At 42.6% G+C, this 20,812-nt stretch overlaps 1 protein-coding gene across 1 annotated transcript in view; it reads right to left on the bottom strand.

Annotated features, from left to right (window-relative positions):
- Parm1 (prostate androgen-regulated mucin-like protein 1) overlaps positions 1-20,812 on the bottom strand; it is a 97,687-nt gene that overhangs the window by 18,352 nt on the left and 58,523 nt on the right. Inside the window, exon 2 of the mRNA XM_034509045.2 lies at positions 14,109-14,795. Coding sequence (XP_034364936.1) covers positions 14,109-14,795 — 687 coding nt within the window. The remainder of the gene's footprint in view (positions 1-14,108; positions 14,796-20,812) is intronic.

Below are 20,812 nucleotides of genomic sequence, written 5' to 3'. Positions count from 1 at the left end.
CAGATGTGTGAGCTGTTGTCTCAAACTTAAGGACTCTATGTATGTCCTTGCTACCTCCTGTATCACTTGGCCCGGCAGTGGCTACTTTTAGAATCTTCTTACTAGAGGACTCCCCACCTCAATTAAACACAAAAGGAGCCTTTCATATTTGAGCTTTTTGGTGGAAATATTTGCCAAATGCACCCAGAATAAAAATGCTGGGACAGATATAGTAGATCTAAGCACCCTGTGAATAAACTCAGCTAGTGCTTTTACAAGTGTTGTTTGAAGAGGACAGTGGGTAGAGCAGGAAATGGAGGAGTGCTCGAGGATGAGGAAAAGTGAGTGCTTAGCTCCTGTCCATTTGACACATGAGCCACACAGAGTATTTAGTTCAGATGTGTGAGCACTTGATCAAGGTTCTGCAGGTATGTACACACTTTTGCTACATTTAAGAAGAGTTGCTAACAACTCTCTCAATGGCTCTTCAGACTTATCACAATTCTTTTCCTTCTTCCTGGTTCATAAAGTCAGGAAGAAATAGAAAGGAACATGTGGCCACTTCAGAGTGTGCAACAGCTCCTGCAGTCCAGGTCATCAGGAGGAGAGGAACAATTTGCCCTGAGTTCATTCTCTTTCAGAGTGTCTGTCTGTGAATGTGTTGGGGGAAGAGTTGAGTACCAGAACAGCATGTGACTGTATTTCCACTCATTCGGTAGGCTCTTCATCTTTATAGAAGTGACATCCTTCCTCTTAATAACAATGACAATAACAGTAAGAAACAATAATAGTACAAAAATTAGCAACTAATGCTTTCCTGCTCTCGGCTCCATAAGCTTTAGCATTTTAGTATCTCTACCCCTCATAAGAACTCTGTAAACTAAACACTTTTGCTAGCTACATTTTACAGAGGGAGAAACTGAGGACAGAGGTGTAAGGCCCCACACTATGTTGGTCACTAGAAGGGCCAGCTACAAGGACATGCTGGCTTGGAATCTGCACTGCTTGCTACTGTTCCTGCTGCCCCGGCTGTAGAGCCATGCCAAGACACATAGCCTTTGCTCTGGACATCTTGTCTGCTCTCTGTTGGCTCTCAAGAATCACAGTGAAATTCAAGACTGTGCAGTAGTTTGGGTCTTCCTACAGGCACTATGAAGGTGAGCCAAAGCTCTGTTATATCTAGATATTAGTTAAACCTGCATACATGGTAACTGACATTTCTTTGGTGGCGATGGGTGTTTTAGGAAGAGGACTATGGAAAGTAGTCACAAGTCACAGGACTGCAAGTTAACAGAATTCTGGGCACTGGTTTTTTTTTTTCTACAAGCTTGCAAGGCTGTATTGAATGAACTCCCTGGTCTCACAAGGCTGTTTTGGATTGACTCCTGATTTCCTCTAGATCTAGGAATGTGGAATACAGAGACCATCAAGCCAGTGGCTTGCAGAGACAAGCATAAGTGTCTGAAAGCCACACAGGAGAGTCCAGGTTTGGCAGATAGGAAGATAGGCAATGCCAAACTTGGTATTTCTATCTGTAGCAGACAAGTGGGTCTGGGAAAATTGGAACAAGTTTTGAGAAGAGAATGAATCATTTCTCTGGGTGGGCAGGATTTGGACAGACAGCAGTGAAGGTGTGTGGTAGGAGCTAGCTAAGGGAGAGCAGACAGCTAACATTTCTGGGTCAGCAACAGGCTGGAGATAGAGGAACCCTGACCCAATGTCTTATCTAAAAAGGAGCAAATCCTTGCCTTCTGCCTCTAGAGCCACTGAGAAGAATACACAGAAGGAAATATTTTGTGAACCAGCACAAAGGGAGAGGGGTTAAACTAAAATCTTTGTAGTAGTCTCTTTACTTCATGAACAATAAGATGGTATGACTTTCCCAAGGTCACATGATTCACAGAAATGGATCTGTCTTACTTAGGGTTTTCATTGTTGTAAAGAGACACCATGACCAAGGCAACTTATAAAGGACAACATTTAATTGGGGCTGGCTTATAGGTTCAGAGGTTCAGTCTACTATTATCATGGCAGGAATCATGGCAGTGTCCAGGCTGACACAGTGATGGAGAAGAAGCTGGGAGTTCTACATCTTGATCCAAAGGCAAACAAACAGAAGACTGGATGGTGCTGGAGCACTAGTAGCCCTCAGAGCCTGCCTATACAGTGACACACTTCTTCTAGCAAGGCCACACATCCTGAGAGTGCCACTTCTTATGGGCCAACCATATTCAAACCATATTGGAACCCATGTCTACATAAGAAGGTACAATGGAAATTAAAAGAGTCTGTGAAAAGTTGTACATTCTCAGGACCAAGTCACAGAGAATTCTGAAGGTCAGGGATGGTGTTTGATCTTTCCTGGACAGGTGTGGGAATCCTAGGAGCATTCTGGGAAGAGGCACACAGTTTTTGTTTGTTTGTTTGTTTTGTTTTTCAAGAAACTTCTTAAATATAATCTCCACCAGAAGTAATCTCAAAGGATGGAATCTACCTTGAACCCTCTTGTTCTAGATGTTTTCTTTAGTCTGGCATAATTGATATTGACATCTGTAGCTGTAGGTAGTTATGCATGTTGTTATATCTATACCCAAGATGCAAGCATTAGATAGATGTACTGTTATCCTGTTGATTCAAGTGTGCAAGTCTCATCTGCTCTCGATTGGAAGTCCCTGAAAGCCAGGAATACCAAGTCAGGTTCATTTATTTATCTAGGCCTAAAGTAAGTAATTCACAAAGTAATTCTGATTTATTCTGAAACATTGCTAATTTATCATTAATTAATTAAAACTAATTTCAGAGTATGTATAGGGATGTGTGCATGTTCACATGTATATGTGTGTGCTTATGCTCATGTGTGCATGTAGAAGTCAGAGGACAACTTTGGACATGGCTCCTCACCTTGCTTTGGGAGACAGTCTCTCTCACTTAGATATGATGTACAATAATTTGATTAGGCTAGCTGGCCAGTGAGCTCCAGGGACTGCCTGTTTCTTCTTTTCTAGCACTGAGATTACAAACATATCCCACCCTGCCCTTTGTTTTAGGTGAGTGCTTTGGTTTGAACTCAGATCTTCATGCTTGTACACAAGCACTGTACCAACTGAGCTATCTCCCCAGCTTCAGAGCTGGTTTTAATCACATTTGTTAGTGCTTATAGTATAAGGAAGAAAGTTCTTTATTGCCATATGATTTGCATGCAAATCAATAGAAGTGTTTTAATGAACATAACCTAAGCTTGTCTCTACACATTCTTTCTTTTTCCCACCTTCTTTCCAAACCTTTAAATCATTGGTTTACTATGTAGTCATCTCTTCAAACACAGGATAAGAAGCCAATTGATCCAAACTGGGCAACTGTTATCTATCTGGTGTGTTTTCCCTCCTTTCTACTTTTATCTAATAGCTGTCAACCTGGGCAAGAGGGCAGATTGGCTTCAGCTTTGAGGCTGGGGGCACAACCATACTTTTATACTTCATGTCATTTAAGGACCTGGTTCAGAGACTAGTTTTTCTACAAGTTCTGCTCTGGGCAGGGAGACTGCTGTTAAGTCATGGCCTCACAAGGAAGACTTGAGTTTGGATCCTTAGCACCCATATAAACAGCTGGGCACACCTGTAATCTCAGTGCTAGGGAAGCAGAAGATGTGTGTGTCCCTGATTCACTGCCAGCCACTGCAGCCAAATAGGTAATCGTCAGCTTCAGTGAGAAACCATGTCTTGAAAACTAAGATGGAGTGACTGAGAAAGAGAACTGACTCTGACCTTTAGTTTACACACACACACACACACACACACACACACAGTCACACACGCACACACTCACACATGCACACACTCACATATGCACTCACATATATAATGCACACATGCACACACATACACACATTCACATACACACACAGTCACATGCATGCACACACATATACACATATACACATTCATATACGCATACATATTCACACACACATACACACAGATATACACATACACATTCACACACATACACATATACACATTTACACACATATACACACATTCACACATACACACAAAAACAAACACACACACAGATGCATGCACACACGTGTACACACACACTCACACAAGCATGCCCACAAGCATACACACATACATACACATACATACACACTCATGCACACACACACATATACATACATACACTCATGCATACACAGACACATAAACATTCACACACACATACACATATACCATACAGATAAATAATAAACAAACACTGTTCTGCATACAGCTAAAAACGAGTAGCAGAACTGTTAATCTTGGTTAAGATGACGAAAGGCATGCACTCCAGATTCATGCTCTTTCCCCTCAACCTCATTCTCTCCTGGGAACACAGCCCTGCCCTCACTGTAAGGAAGCACAGAACTCAGGCTTGCAATTAATGAAACCATTCTGGGCGGCTCTCCGTTACTATGGTTTTAAAGTTTCTCCACTTCACTTACAATTACAGTCTTTTCCAACACAAATGAGACCTCCTTCTCGCTTGGAATTTATTTTAACTACCTGTTTTGATCGCTCAGTCTCAGCTCGCTTTTGACATTTGTAACATGAGCTACCTGGGGCTTCCAAGAATAGCAATGGTCTTGCTTATCTGTTTTTCTCATAGCATAGTGCTGTCTAAGCTGATTGCCACAGAGCGACTCTAGGGCTGTCGGGAGCACAGCTCACATTCAGTCGACCAGAGGGTAAGCTCCACACCTAGTCTGCAGGAAATAGGATTATTAAGGACCAGCTTGGGTGTCTCAGACTCCCAAGTCATCTTTTTGAATATTGCCTGGGGGGATGGGAAGAGTTCTCTCCTTTTGCCAAGTAATGTGCTTGTTTATTGGTTTTAATTATTACTGTTTTAGGTCATTTGTCCCAGGTCACTTGTCCCAACAGCTTTGAGGCCAATGACATCAACATAATTACAGTAATCCCAAGGAATCAGCGATCTCCTAAGAACCATTAGTTAAATTCAGTCATGTCCCCTATGTAATTAATCACACAGGCCCCATAGGCCATGCTTTCAGACACTGTATTTACCAAATTTAAAGTTTCCCAGACTCAGGTCTCTGGAAAGAATACTAAATTCCCAACTTGATGCAAGCCAGGGGAAGGTCCAGCTCCTTCCCATTGTTCTTTTGCAGGCCCCAGGACCAGGGTTTTCTCTTGTAGATCACTGCTTGCTTCCCTTCAGACCCGGAGACTGCTCTTCTCATCTGGGAAAGTCTAGCTGTTTCACAATACTCAGCCCATCCCTTTTAGTTTCCCAAGTGAAAGTGTCACGGTTCTGAGGGGAGCAGTGATTCCCTCTCACACCATTTGGATGATTGTTCTCTATATTGTCCCGAAGGCAATATACTTCCACAGGCTTTTAATACCCAATACTCACTGTTAGTGTCCCTTTGGGAGTCTTTAAGTGGTTTATAAACAATCTAAGTTTTCAAGCTAAGAAAACCAGTCTACAAGCATCTGAGCTAGCAGTAGCCACTCCCCTCCCCCAAATTAAGGGTCCAACTGTAATAATATCAGATGACATATTTTACTGCTAACTTATTAGAAGAACATTGTTCAGTAGCCATATTTAATGATAATAAGAATCTTACTGAGTAGGTACAGTTCCATGTGTGGCCTCATCTTGAAGATGGTGTTCAGTGATGTTCAGACTCTTACCCCAGAGTCCCTCATATAGCAAAAGGCACTGGAGAGAGTTGAGCCAGACAGTCTGATGGTGGGGTTTGTACCATCATCTGTATCCTTGCAGCCTGCCTTCAAAGTTATTCCATACTGTCTCCATATGGAAACATGCTACACAGTATAGGATAACTCATTTCCATAGACTTAGTGAGACATTTTCATTTTAGCATAAAATTCACCATCATCTTTAGGCCAACGGTCTACTTCTTGATGGTCATTCATCTAACCATGAATGAAAGACACTGTAAAAAATGCCATCTGTTATGGCCAATACTGTTTTTCCTAGGATTGAGCAAGCAGGCATTTCATCAATTCAGTGTCACTTTCACATTTTCCAGCACAATAGTCGAGACTCAACTCCTTGTGATGGAATTTTAGATTCTTTTCTGACAAAGCTGATGGGCTACCCTCCATTTTCCAACTAGTTATTCTACAGCTAGCAGGACACTTTCCCAAGTTAGAAGCTTCTGATGGTTCAGGGAAGAGAGGAGATTGGATCTGTCCTTATCTATATCTCCCAGTGAGCCACCTAATGGCACCTAATTATCTGTGTTTTTACACTAACTCTCATTTTCTCAGTGAAGCATTTTCAAAACCACCTCTCAGCTATCACCCATGAAAGTCAAATCTGAAACAGAAAAGAAAAAGTGTTCTACGAAGACAGAAGTTCTCCAAACAGAATCGGAGATAGCATTGGGGCAATTAAAATGCACAATAGTTGTCTTGCTACTGAATGACAATATAAATGAGAAATAGCTGATTTTATTACCTTGACATATAGTTTTCAAAGGGTATCTTAGAAATACATCAAAATTAGATTAAGGCTTAAGCAGGGAAGGGAAGTCAAAGGAGAAATACAAGGTTGTGTTTTAGCTGAAATAGTGTCTAATAGAGTTCCTGTGGGAACTAGCAAAATTTGAAAGTTAGCCTAAGTTCAAGGAACTTGCTCTATAAGAAGAAAAGTGTGATAATAGTTTATAAGAACAGTCATAGCCAGAATGTTCATGGTAAGGCCCAAAGTGGGCATCAGGATGTGGCAAAGACAGCTGTGTTGGGGGTGGTAGTGGGTGGAGACTCATCATGACAGCAGAAACCCCTTCAGATGCTCTGTGGTCTTGACAGGGCATCAGAGGTATCTTTACATATACAAGTGGGGGTGTTCAGTAGGTTTTTTATTTTCAATGCAAAGCTCAGAATTTACAGAGTTTCTATATAAAACTAAAAAGGTTCATTTGTTGAGTAGTTATTAAACACCTACACTGAGCTAGGCACAATTAGGAGTTAGAAATAGAGTTTTGAGTCAAAACAGTTTCTTCCTGTCCCTGTGTGTCTTGAGAAACAGTGATGGCTATAATCAAAGAGCTACGAAGCTAATTTTATCATTCTACCGTGGAGAACGGATTCACATGAGTTGTGGTGAATTGTAACTGAACGCTAAGGACTGGGTTGGGAGTCCTGTAGGAAACATCCAGAACAAGCAATGCTTGAGCTGAGATTCCAGGCCTGATTTGCAATTAACCAATGAGGTGCTAGAGAAGGTTCCAGCAAGAAACAGTCTATAGATGATGGCCCTAAGTAAAGAGGAAGACAAGCGGACTTAAGAACCCGAGAGACAGCCAGTGGAAGAGGTGCCGAGGATGAGCAGGAGGCGTTTGGACGCCACAGGAGAGGCAGGTGGAGGCCACAAAAAATGGAGGCTTGAGGGCTTCAAGCTGAAGGCAGAGACGCAGACGGAAGCTGGTGATGTGCATTCGTTTATCTGATTTCTGTTTAGTCGCCACTCTGGCTGCGCTTTCAATAACAAACAAGATGGGGGAGGGGGGCACAGTGGAGAGGCTTCTGCCATGGGCTTTTGAGATCTCTGACTTGAGAGTGAGAGGAGATACGAAGATGAGTTTAGGAGATACTGAGAGTGCAATCTCTGTGATACTTGGTGGGCTCAGTGGTTAAGAGCTCTGGGTATTCTTCCAGAGGACTGGGGTTCCGTTCCCAGAATCCACTGGGAAGCTCACAATTGTTAGTAACTCCAGTCCCAGAAGATCCAATTCCCTCTTCTAGCCTCTGGGGCCATTTGCATACAAATAGTATGCAGACATATGTGAAGGCAAAACACTCACGGACATAAAACAAACAAGTAAATAAATACTTGATATAGGAGAAGACAGGAAATGTGAGTCAGAGAACAGATAAATAGGCAGTACCATTTACTGAAGAGGTCCCGTTTTGAGCATATATAATGTATTTATAAAACCGAGAACCAAATAACTTGCTTGTCAGGAGCATTGCTTTCTGATACATTCTAAGCATTTTGAAAATATGTTAAGGAAGGGCTAAGTATTCCTTTTACATGGTCTTAGTATATATGTGTTTTAATAGTAAATCAATGTTAAATCCTTTAACCAATTTTTAATATGGTTTTGAAAAGTGGTCATTAATTTATTACAATACATATTTTTTACTCATAAAACATTCCTAGGTATATAGTAAATGAATTTTTAATCTTTCACATCAGCTAATTATTTTTTTTTTCAAGTCTACATTTATCTCAAAGGTATGGATATCTTCTACACAGGTGTCTCTGTATGAGTGCCCTCTAAGGTTGTTTTAGCATAGTTCCTACGGAAGAAAAGCTAGAGTTCAAACCAGTAATCTAGAGTTCAAAGGATGCTACCAGTTTTCACAGGCGTGTACTCATGGTAATGGAAAGTGCAAAGCAGTGGGCCCCAGCAAGCATTTGGATTCCACACTGCACCAAATAGACTGTGGAGTGTGTGTACAACTGTGCAGTGTGTGTGTGTGTGTGTGTGTGTGTGTGTGGTCTGGTGATAGTGGGAGTGTAACTCAGTCTCATCTCAGCCCCTGCCTCCCACACTCACCTCATCCTGAGGTGTGCATTGCACTGAGTTTGCTCAGGGTGTGAAAAACATGTCATAGTGTTTACACACAATGAGCTCTGGTTTAAATAACACAATATGTCCCCAATTTAACATGCTGCACCTTTTCTTCCTTGACTAGCTAAACAAAAGCTACAAATCAGAACATTTGTCTTCTGTGCTAGCTGACTTTCGATGGCTGCCAACAGCACCTGTTCCTTCTCCTGCTGGTGACCCCGGTGGTGGGATCAAACACTATTTCATGTAACCTATTCAAGTGTGCTGGCGGCTGTTAGCTCTCCTGACTCTGTGTCTTCATTACGTCAGACTGGATGGGTTCAGTGGCAGGAAACTTAAGACCAGTCTCTGGAACAGAGTTTGAACCCTGGCCCTGTCACAATTTTCACCTTTAGAACAGATTAAAGCTGACCCAGCCTCACTGGTGTATTCTGAGGACTGACCGGTGTCTGTCCCAGTGGAGCCCAATCTCCAGCAAGCATCTCACGAACAAGGATCTCATTTTTTAGGCATTGGGTCAGTGCAGTAAACAACTGTCATAATATGACAAATGTAAAAGTGTGCAGATAGCCTCTCCTGTATTCAGTTAACAGCAAAGAACCCTAACAGGAGACTAGTTAAATAACAGGAGACTAGTTAAATAACATGATCTATTTATCACTGATGATGAGCAACCAGAAACCAGGTATGAACTGGTATAGTTTTTTTTTTTTTTTTGGTTCTCAACTGCTTACAACTTAGCATGTACATTTCTCCTGCTGCTGAATAATACTATTTAAATATAATCCTTAGACTCTTCTTCCCACCAGTGACTACAGATGGACTACTAGGTACAGCCAACAACCTTATTTCATGACCTAAGGCCTCAGGCACACTCCCTGGAGTTCCTCCTCCTTCATTTGTGATCGACCCATCCAGTTAGCTTGGGACTCTATTACTGTTTAGGCCATACACACACTGCATTGTAAATTTCCTGAAATAAATGACTGTTATTCACAGCTACACAATTCCCTAGTATAGAGCCAGATACCTAGCTTAATAAATGCTTGTTGAAGATTGTGGGCATCCTTCATTAAGGCATATATGATAATAAAGATGATGATAGCTGCAACATCAAAAAGGTAATAATAATAGCAATAATGATAATAATAAATAATAGTAACATGCCAATCAAAGCCATTGTTTGGGACACTGTTCAATAGCCAAGTGAATTGTGTTACCTAAAGCGTATAATAGTCCCATCCTACCGATGAGTCCCTTACTCCAACTTATTGACAAAACAGGTCTCAAATAAATGCAGCAACTTCCCTGGTGCTGGATGATCACTTTTATTTACTCAAGCAGTGCTGCTGAGGGTCTGTCACATCAGAGAGCTGGATTCATTCTCATTCTCTGCAATCAAGTTTCTTCCTTTAGCCTAGCAGTAAAAAGCAGGCAGTCTCCCAATAAAGGAGATGCTGTCAGAAAATGGCAAGCAATAACAAGACAAGTGAAGCGTGGTAAAGAGATTCACATTGATGGCAGTTATCATTCCACTTAGCAGAACAGAGGTCTGCTGAAGGGATGGCAGTTAGAGTACAGACAAAAAACAGGACTGATCATTAAAAAGAGGGAGGGTGTCTCAGTAGGGGCAACAGTGAGTGCAAAAGCCCTGAGGCAGGAGGATTCTCTGAGATCAGCTAATAAGAAAGTTGCCAGGGAGCTTGAGGTTATAAGAAAATGAGAGCAGAGAGTCTGTGCAAGTTCAGGGCATGCTGAACTTTGTGGGCATGACTGAAACCCTGGCCTCTTTGTTCTGATTCAGAGGGGAAGCAATTAGACCATCAGAGCCACAGTGCCATGCTTGGAGTTACCGTGGCTTTATTTTTCTTTTAAGTAAGCATTTTTAATTAACTGGATATATCCAAAAATATTACCACCCCAGCCTGCAAACAATATAAAATTATTTAGTTTCCTGTTCTCTTTTGCACTGGATCTTTGAAACACAGCAAATGCTTTCTCCAGCAGCAGATTCTGTTGGGAGCAGCCACAGTCCTAGGGATACTGGCTTCTGTACTGGAAGTATGAGGACCAGTCTAACAAGACTGTCTTCTTTTCACTTATGACATCAACATTGTTAGAGGTGAAGGCTGACAGAAGCATCAGCTTATATTGGTTCACAGAAAAGGGCAAGTCTAAGAAGTGTTTGATTCTGAGGTCCTCATTTGACTAGATAAATGTCGGTCATTAGGGCTAAACCAATGGGGACAACACAACCCCAAAGATCCAACAATCCAATGCTAAAAGAGGCTCTCTGACAAGATGTGATGGATGGTCGGGTCATTTTCAGGAATACTGTAGCAACCTGAGACAGAGAGGGAGGGGCAAGAGGAGACCAGGGCAGATCGATGGATTGCCTGGATATGGAGCACAGGAGAAAGAAGTTCCAAAGTTCTGGCCTGAGAACTCAAAAGAAGAGAGGGCATGTCTGAGGGAGGAGCAGAGGAGCTGAGGAAGTTAATAATCCCTCTCAGACATCTGCAGTCCAAGAAGCTCATGGGTTGCCTTCGGTGAGATCTCCCATTAGCTGACAGCAGAATAGATACATGTTCAGTTCCATAAAACAGAACAGGAGTGGTGTGTCTCAGGGTTGTCAGGATGTGAGAAGGGAGCAAGGGGAGGGATTGGAACAGCAGGGGAAGAAAAGGAAGGCCCGTTCTGGAGTGCTGGTGGTCAGTGAGAGGCACCAACAGAATAAGTAGAGAAAAGAGAGAAATCAATCATTCTGGAGCTCAAGCAAGGACAGTGCCTTAGGGATGAGGGCTCTGATGACAGCAGCCACCAAGATGCACAGCTGGGCAATGGTTAGGTCATCCCAGGCCTGAAAATAAGCCAAAGGAGCTGGTGGCTAGGAAGGCACTGGGCGCCTCACTGAGATCACAAGGTCTTACAGCTGCAGTGGACTCTCCTCAACATCACCTGCAGTACTTCTGGACCCTCACCTGGGCACATTCCTCCCGGGCCCATTTATTCAGACTTCCTTTATTTTCTGCAGCTCCCAGTTCCCTTTATCAGGGAGTAGGCAACTTTCTCTGAACTCATAAAACATTTAAGAATCAGTGGACTAGGCCTAGGTGTTTGTTGAGCAAAAGAATAAATAGGACCAACTGTCATACAAGCTGTGGTCCATCCCTGGAATAGCTAAAGGCAGCACATAATCTCTGAACAAGAGCATCCCTGTACCTGGAAACAGGAATGCAGGAGAGCCTAGGGATGATGGGGTGCTACAGCAATGCTGGGTTGGCTCAGAGCCAGGTCACTCTGGGCCCAGCTCTGCTCCTGAGAGAGGTGTGACCTTCAGCAAGGTGCATCACTCCTTCAGACAGGAGTCTCTTCATTTATGCATTCTCACCCCGATGTTCATCCCAACCATCTTGGTTTCTTCTTAGGTTAGACGCTAAGAGTGGAAGTAAGAGCTACTTATGTTCTTTCTCTCAGACAGTGTGTCCTAGTGGATGCACAATAAGTATGTTGTATGAAAGAGATCTTAACTAACAAATCCTCTGAGTTCTATGCACAGAGATATCTTGGCCTGGACTTGGTCATCGCCCTCCACTGCCACTCCTTCTCCTTCTCCATCTTTCAAGCTTCCCTTCACTCAGTTGTCCCCACGTGTGCATAGTCCCTTGAATTACAAAGGACCATGGCCCAATTGTGCCACTAATTTTGGTCCTTTAGCCCTGCTGGGTTAAAGAGAAGAAGATATGTGATCTAAAGACCAAGCCAAAACACTAGAAGATTCCTGAAAGTTCCAGGAAGAACTAGGGAACTTTTAGAAAGAAGTAGATGTATCAGATCATGTACAGTAGTTTTCGCCAAGTACAGGCTTTGTACTCTGGAGCGTTAACCTGTCACATCTATGGAATTCTAGAGGGAGAAGAGGAAAGGGAAGCAGTACCTGCAGGCAATGGCACTAAGGACCCAAACCAGGAAAGGAAAGGTGGACAGGACCATGCCCTCAGGCATGTACATGGATGATCCCTCTATGAGAGATGGATTTCACAAAACCCACTCTGCTTTAGGTATCTCCTCTTTACTAGGGCAGGAAGTCAGGCTGAGAAAACAGCACAGGTACATGTCTAAGAACAGTATGTGGAATACTGGCCTGGAGTCGTGAACAAAGCCAATGAGATACAAATATATTCCCCACCCCTCTGCAGGCCTGCCCTCTGCCCGTTTCCACCTGGCTTTCAACTGTACCACAAGCTTCACTTGTCCTGCTTTTTGGCCACACATCAGATGGGAAATTGTTTAGCAGAGGAGAGAGTTCCCTCAAGGGAGAGGCTCTCCTGTCATGGAGGTGGTCTTTCCACAGGACCTAATACTGAGTTCTGGTATCAGTTCTCTCCTGTCTCAGGCCTGACCCCTAGTATGCCTCCTGTACCCCAGTCAGGGATCTGAAGTGTAGTGGGCGCCTTCATTTCAACTGGAATGTTCCTTTCATTCTTGCTTCCCTCACTGATACAGTCCAGCCATTACATACACATACACACACACACACACACACACACACACACACACACACACATATATATTCTATTTTATTACAGCAATAGTAAATATAATAAACATATTATATCTATTATATAATACATATGTATTTATATGTTTATATATGTATCAATACATATACATGTTTACATAATTTACATGTTATATATTAGAATATATCTTTATATTATAGTATATGTTTTATATTATATATAAATATTATAGTGTACTTATATTTAGTATATAAATAATATAGATATGATAGACATAATTTATTTATTGCTAGTAGACTGTGTCTACCAATCATAGTTCTCAGGGATCACTTGCCTGACTGGGCTATGGGGTCTTTCATAGAAGTCACTATCTGGCTAATCTTAGCTTTCTCTTTCCTCCCTCTCTCTGGTACTGTTTCAAACAGAGCACTTGTTTGATGTTCATCTCTCACCATAAACGGAGGGAAAGGGACTCTTCCCTATTAAAGGGGAAGTCATGACTGTCTTCCTCTTCATCAGACTCATTTCTTTTAAATCCTGTATGCATGGCATTCCCACCTGAAACAAGGTAGATTGATTTCTGAGCCTTGACTCCTGGTTCTCCGTTCTCTGCCATGAACAGACAGGAACCCCCAATGCTCATTTGGTTTTTCTTTGGCTTTGTGATCCCTGGGGAAGGTCTTCTTATCCACTTGAAAGGGGGCTGGGAAGTTGTTAGAAGCAAACCCTGGGAAAGCAGACCTGACCCAACTCTTTTCACTCACTCCATGATCTCACTTCAGCACAATCTCTGTGAGCCTTTTGTAAACACACATCAGACAGTGAACAACTGACTGAAGAACGTCAACTCTAAGTGACTGAGAACTTGCATTCTCTTTAAAGCTACCGAGCCTTACATTCACCCTTAGCTATTAAGCATTCCACCTGCCTCCCATGGGCCAGGTTCTCCATCTTAGCATAACCATGATCACTAGTTCATCTGGAGAGGAACCCACCTGAACTTAAGGCATTCTCCACTTCTTGCATGATCAGGAAGGGGGTGGTGGTATCAGACTCACAGATCACTTTGCCAGGCTCAGTGTCTTGGGGTGATTTCTCCTTGGGCACTGGCTCTGCTGTGACATGAGAGGTGGGTGTGTGACTAGAACTGTGCCCTTCTGTTGGTGATGCAGGTGCCATTGGAGCTTCTGTGGGATGGATGTTGGCCACAGGAGAGCTGTGGTTAGAGGTAACGGAGGCAGAGAGAGGCTCAGATGGTGAAGTTACAGGGGATGTGGATGCTGAGGTGGGAACCTGAGAAGACAGGAGCCTGGGTGACTGTGACCCAGTAGCTGGCACAGTTGCTTCAGGACTTCCAGGACTGTGTTCCTCAGGTGTAGGCGCCAAGTGGATGTCACTGCTTGTGGAAGAGAACCCGGTAGCTGAGGAGTCTGTGCTGTTGACATCCATCTTCAAAGCTGGGCTGGTGACAGCCTCTCTTTTGGGGCCAGTGGGGAGCTCAGATATCAGGGATGCGGCAGTCGTGTGGAGAACTGAGGCGTTGTGAGTGGCACTGGCTACAGGGGTGGTGGCCATAGCAGTGTGTTGAGCAGAGGTAGTCCAGGTGGCCATAGGTGCTGTACTTTTTGTCACAAGAGAGACAGGCAATGGGGCTGATGTTGGTAAACCCTGTACCCTCAGTCCTACAAAAGAAACAGTCAACAAATGCAGTTAATTGCACGTAAACCACTATATATATACACATATTATATACATATTTATGTTATATATTATATACACATTTATATACACATATATGTTATATATACATATATAAAATATATAAATATACACATATATACTTATGTCATATATACATATATACATGTATATGTTCTGTATTCACACACACATGTATGTATGTATGTATGTATGTATGTATGTATGTAGTTGGCACAGCTCTTTTACAGTGTGGTTCCAGGTATTTCTCATTTTTCCCCACTGTGCAGATGACACTGAATGGTGAAAGCAGCTTTTAAATCTGTTTTTTTTTTTTAAACTAATTGTCCCCCTTGATTTGTGCCTCCCAGTAGGAACCAGCCTGAGGCTCCATAAGAGCAATGACTGGATCAGTCAAGTCAAGATCAGCAACAGGTGGAATGAACCAAGCTTGTCTCCTGCGTGTTTAACCACTGTTCTTGGAGGGGAAGGCTCTCTGCAGAAACAATCAGCCTTTGCTTGCACAACTGAGTGTCATTTCCTACCAGCTGCACAGTGGGAATGCAAGGGTATGAATGTGTGGTTGGTTCCTGGTGACTGGAAGGATGGGATAGTCTCAGGGGAGCCCCAGGGGTCCTGCTCCTGCTTCAAAGACAGAAGGCTGTGGGAGACTGGCCCTTCTCTTTCTGCCTTTGTGCACCACAAGGCTTTCTAAGCACATTCCCTGTGGAAGAAAGAGGAGTTTTATGAGAAAGCCTCGTCTGTGGTTTGGGAGTATCACTAAAATTCTAGCCCAGTTTTACAGTCATGATTTTGAGTCGTATTTGCCTTCATATTTTGTAAAGTTTAGGACTAATTCTTCCCTTACCTCCCCTGTCCCTTGTTCCTAGCCTCTATTCACTTTTATTGTTCATTGTATAACCAATGACATCACTGAATTAGTGCTCCAGCTGACACTGGGCTCATCCCCCACTCTCACTGTGTAACATGTATCTTGACTATGCCCCTCTGTGCCATTCGTCATCATCAGCCAGCTTTGCCTCTGATTATTTTCATCTCAGTATACTGGAACTCCTGCTTGCCAAGTTCTCAGCTAAGAATAGAGATGTCATCCTTTGTCCCCCAAACCCCAAGTCAAGTCATTTAGTCACTCACTTCCTAAATGATAGCCCCTTTTCTCATCACCATCTTCTCAATATCCCCAAGTTAACTACTCATGTGACAGCAGAAGTCTCTTAAATGACATTCTGACTTCCAGGTTTCTCCCAGAAGAAGAACCCTCTGTGATTGTAACACACAACTAAGAAAATCTTTTTAAGTGACAAATCTTAAAATTGTTTATGGTACTTGTTGTTATTTTTCTTTTCTTTTTGTTTGAGACATGGTTTCACTATGTAGCCCTGGATGGACTGTAATTCAAGAGATCCACCCACCTCTGTCCCCCTTGGGTACTGAGATTAAAGGTGTGTGCCAGCCATCATGTCTACTTCAGTCTTCACTCCGGTCAAAACACTTCAAAATCATTCAATTGTATTAAGAGTAAAATCAGAAAATCCCATGTCACCTTATGTTTTTTTCTCACTATGATTAGCTTCTACTCAGAATCACCTCAGAAATAGCAAACAAGTACTTGTAGAAGGCAGGCAGCAAAGAAGGATGGAAAAATCAAATGCTTAAAACCTTCCTCCCCAAAGAGCTGGAGCTATGGCTCAGCAGTTAGGAGCACCTCCAGAGGACACAGGTGGCAGCTCACAACTAACTGCCTGTAAGTTCAATTTCCAGGAGATCTGATGCTGTCTTATGGGCTCCACAGGCACTGCACATGTGATGCACAGACATATATGCAGGCAAGACAGCTATACCCCTTAAAAAAAGAAAGACAAATAAAAACCTTTCTTCCTGACTATCTCAACATCTGTCTCATCTATTCTACATGCCATTTGCCTATAGCTGTATCCACCATGGCTTCCTCAGGATAGATTCCTGTATTGTGTGAGGTCCACATCCTTGCCTCCTTCTGTTTCTCCACCATAATGTATACGTATGACTCACGTCTTGTTAGGCCCTCAACTACTTAACCTTCCATCCCCAGGCAGGCTCTCTCCAGGATGCAGAAAGGTAAAGGCCAGGCCTAAGCAACAGGAAGAACAACATAGGCCAGATACCACCAGAGAAAGAGGAGAAAAGACCTTATAGGAGGCATTCAGGTATCAGGATGGAATTTGCAACTTTGGTGCCATGTGACAGATTCAGGGGCTAATGGAATATGTTCTACTCTAAACTTAGAATTTGAATTTTCTTAAAAATGATTGGTTTAATTTTAGTTTAAAGGCATTGATCAGAGGCTAGACTGAGTGTTAGATGTACTTGCCTTGCATGCATGAAGCCTCATGTTCAGCGACTGGCAAGGAAATATTTTGTTTCAAGGAGTTGGTTCTGAATGTGGACAGTGAGATAATTTCTTCCTTAGGAAACAAGAGAACAGATCTCCAAACTTAGGCTACACAGTAGTCTAGACTTTTTATGGTGCTACGATGTCTTTTAGAGGCTAAGAATTCTTTGAAATATGTTAAAGTAACAATAGGGCAGATATTAGGCTTACTGCCTCCATATCCTACTGCTCCCATGGCTGACTGAAGACTCTGAGGGTGAAAACTTGACAGTGCTTCACACTGTCTCATTCACTTATCCATTCACATTATTCCTTCACCATCCACGCACTCATTTGTTGGGTAGTTTCTCTGTCCACAGTTTTGCCTTTAGATTTCACTCTTTAGCAGAACAGAAACCATACCCAACTTCCTATAACATGATGAGGTAAGTGCCTTATAAAAGCAAAACCAAGTTTTACTTGAAGCCTCAAAGGAAGATTAATAAAGTCTGCACTACAACATGTAAAAGTACACAAATGTCATTTTCAATTGACATTTAGAAAAATCATGGAAGAGATGATATTTGAGCTGTTTCTAAAAGGATAAGAATGTGCTCGATAGCACCTACGATATGTGTTGTTCAGGATGACACGTTGTTGTATCAAGCAGAGACACGTGCTGTTCTGTTATATTGTTATAGGTCTAAAAATGCCTGTTCCTGGTGCTGATTTATTGCTGGAGACTTCTACTTTCTTCTGCAATTCTTACTAATTTACTTTTCTTCTCCCATCCTGCTTGCTTCTAAAGAGGACTGGAGGTGGCCATTTATTTCCTATGGCTACCTACTGTGTACTTGTTTACAGCACTTTACAGTCCAGGTCAGGCAATTTCTACTCCTAACCAAGCAACAATGCATGAAATTGTCCGACAGTGCTGGTTACCATCACTTGGATAAGGCATTAAGAACCCCAGCTTTGCTGTATTTGATTGCCCACACTTCAAGACTCTCGTCTAGCATAAAACAGCCCTTATGGACTTACTATAACTATATTACAGATATCTTACAAATGCCACCTACACTTGTTTTCTGGGGCACGGGGTGGGGGTGGTGGCTATAACTAAATACTACAGACTGGGTGCTTAAAGCAATGCACCTCAGTTATAGAAGCTGGGAAGTCCAACATCACTGTGCTAGGCAACTCGGTTTCTGGTAAGGACCTTCTTCATGGCTCACAGATGGCTATCAACTCTCTGTGTTCTCATGTGCCCTTCCTCTAGGAATTTGGGTGGGAAGCAGAGTAGGCATAGCTAGTATTCCTTTCACCCTTCTCTTTTTTCTTCCTTATTTTTTATTTTCTTTTTGAGATTGGGTCTCACTTTGTAGCCCAGCTTGCCTAAAACTCATTTTGTAACCCAGTCCAATCTTGAACTTGTGGACCATGTGCTTCATCTTCCTGAGTGTTCTGATGTCTTTTTAAAGAACATTAATCCCAGTGGTAGGATCCCACTCTCTCATGACCATAATTAGCTTCCAAAGCCCTTTCTCTAAGCATCATCACAGTTGGGGGAGCTAAAGCTTCATTATTCAGAACCTCTATGACTTATGGTTTCTGCTTCTTCATATGGATGATCACTTGAATAATAGGCACGCCAAAATGACAGAATCTAACAGGTAGGAATGCATACGTTCTGAGCATTTTAAGAAAAGAGTCGCCGGGCAGTGGTGGCGCATGCCTTTAATCCCAGCACTTGGGAGGCAGAGGCAGAGGCAGAGGGATTTCTGAGTTCGAGGCCAGCCTGGTCTACAGAGTGAGTTCCAGGACAGCCAGAGCTACACAGAGAAACCCTGTCTCGGAAAAAAAAAAAAAGAAAAAAGAAAAGAAAAAAGAAAAAAGAAAAAAAAAAAAAGAAAAGAAAAGACTCAGGGCTAGAGAGTGAGCATAACCTCTCATCTGCAAACAAAGAAACAGATCCAGGCAGGGAAAGTCACATGATCCACCTTTGAAATCCATGAGCAAGAACAGGCAGTGTCTCTGAAGACTGTAAATATCTCTTTTATTCACCAGCTGTAATAGTCATCTTGAAGACTTACTCTGGAATAAACTCACACCTTCTAGCTTTTTCTGAACTCTGGCTGGCTGGGTCAACTCTGCTGTTCAGGGCCAAACTTCTCTTTAACCTGACTGATTCAAACTGGCTTCTCTTGCCTTCTGACTGAATTGCTCTGCTTGGCCTTAAACTAACTCTGGCAATCTGTTCTAATCTTCTGGATGTGTTTCATTCTCTGGCTCGTTCTGTCTTTACCTGCAACATGTCTCTGTAAAAATTGTCCTGGTAAAATTGACTCCTCTCTCTCTCTGTCTCTCTGTTTTTCTGTCTGTGTCTATCTCTTCCCCCTTCTCTAAATGCCTGTGTTTGTTTGTGTCTGTCTTTGTCTTCTCTGTCTGCCTCTCTCTCTGTCTCCCTCTCCCCCCTTTCTCTGTACTACTCTCTTAAGTAGCCTCTCTGTCCTGTATGTTCTCATGAGAGTTGGGCATATCCTATTGCTGCTTCATTATTTTACATCTTTCTCTGATTTTTCACTTTGTCTGCCCCTCAATTAGATGTCACTTTCAAATATGGCTGCTTCCTTCTACAAAATAATTTTACCATCATTGTTTGGGATTAAAGGTGTGTACTAAGGGCATATCTATATGCCAGCCAGAGGGATTAAAGGTGTGTCATTTCAGCCAGATCACACAGACCTGGAGGGTTTTTGGATGTGATTCTTTGCCAGAGCAGCCAGGTTGCTGAATTAAAATTCATCTGCAGAAGACAGACTCAGAAACTGAGCACTTGATGTCTAACTCTTCCCGGCATATTGTGCCACAGTCTCAGCATGGCTGGAAGACCTAACTCTACCAGTTGCCATTACAGAGTAAGGAAAGCAAGAGCCCCTGGTAGATAACAGAGAAGATTTGAAAAGCGTAATGCTCCACCTAGTCTCTCTCTACAGCAGACCCATTTTACTCTGGAAAACCAAAGCAGTTTTAGTATTTCCTTAAGAAAAACAGAAGCTTCTAGAATGAAGACATTAAACTCAGCTCTCACTTAGAGATGAGCCAGCATTACTGTAAGACAGGGTGGCCTTAGCAGACATGATGCACTCTGTCTGGATAGTGTCAGGCACTGTGTAGCAAAAGGACACAAAGTCAGCTTAATCTTGAGTTACTGTATGAATATTCACAAGTGGCAGCTGGTCCTGGCTTGGTCAGACTCAAGCTTCCATGTTGTAAGAAGATCTGACAGATTGCTGTCATGAAAAAAAAAAAATGCAGCTTCTTCACTGGGGAGAAAATTACTTGTTCCCATGTGCATTGTTCTAAGTGGGACTTTGGTGTCGCTGCTTATATATTTTTGATATTTGAAAAGACAGGACATTTGGCTTGATCCCTGGTTTTCTGTCTTGTAAGGAAAAAAGATTGGGCCTGGCACATAGGGCATTTGGGCATATTCTCCAATAGATTGGGAGAGACTGTAGGCTAGAGATTCTGTTCTGAGCCTCTTGACACATGCATGCTTCACTGCCCTAATCTCTGTCCCCTGTTCCTAAAGTTCCTGAGCAACAACCTGGGCTGGGGCCAGCGTCT

The sequence above is a fragment of the Arvicanthis niloticus genome, chromosome 7 (genome assembly GCF_011762505.2).
Source record: "Arvicanthis niloticus isolate mArvNil1 chromosome 7, mArvNil1.pat.X, whole genome shotgun sequence".
NCBI lineage: Eukaryota > Metazoa > Chordata > Mammalia > Rodentia > Muridae > Arvicanthis > Arvicanthis niloticus.
Note: the sequence above shows the minus strand (reverse complement) of the source record. Positions and strands in the feature narration are given on the sequence as shown.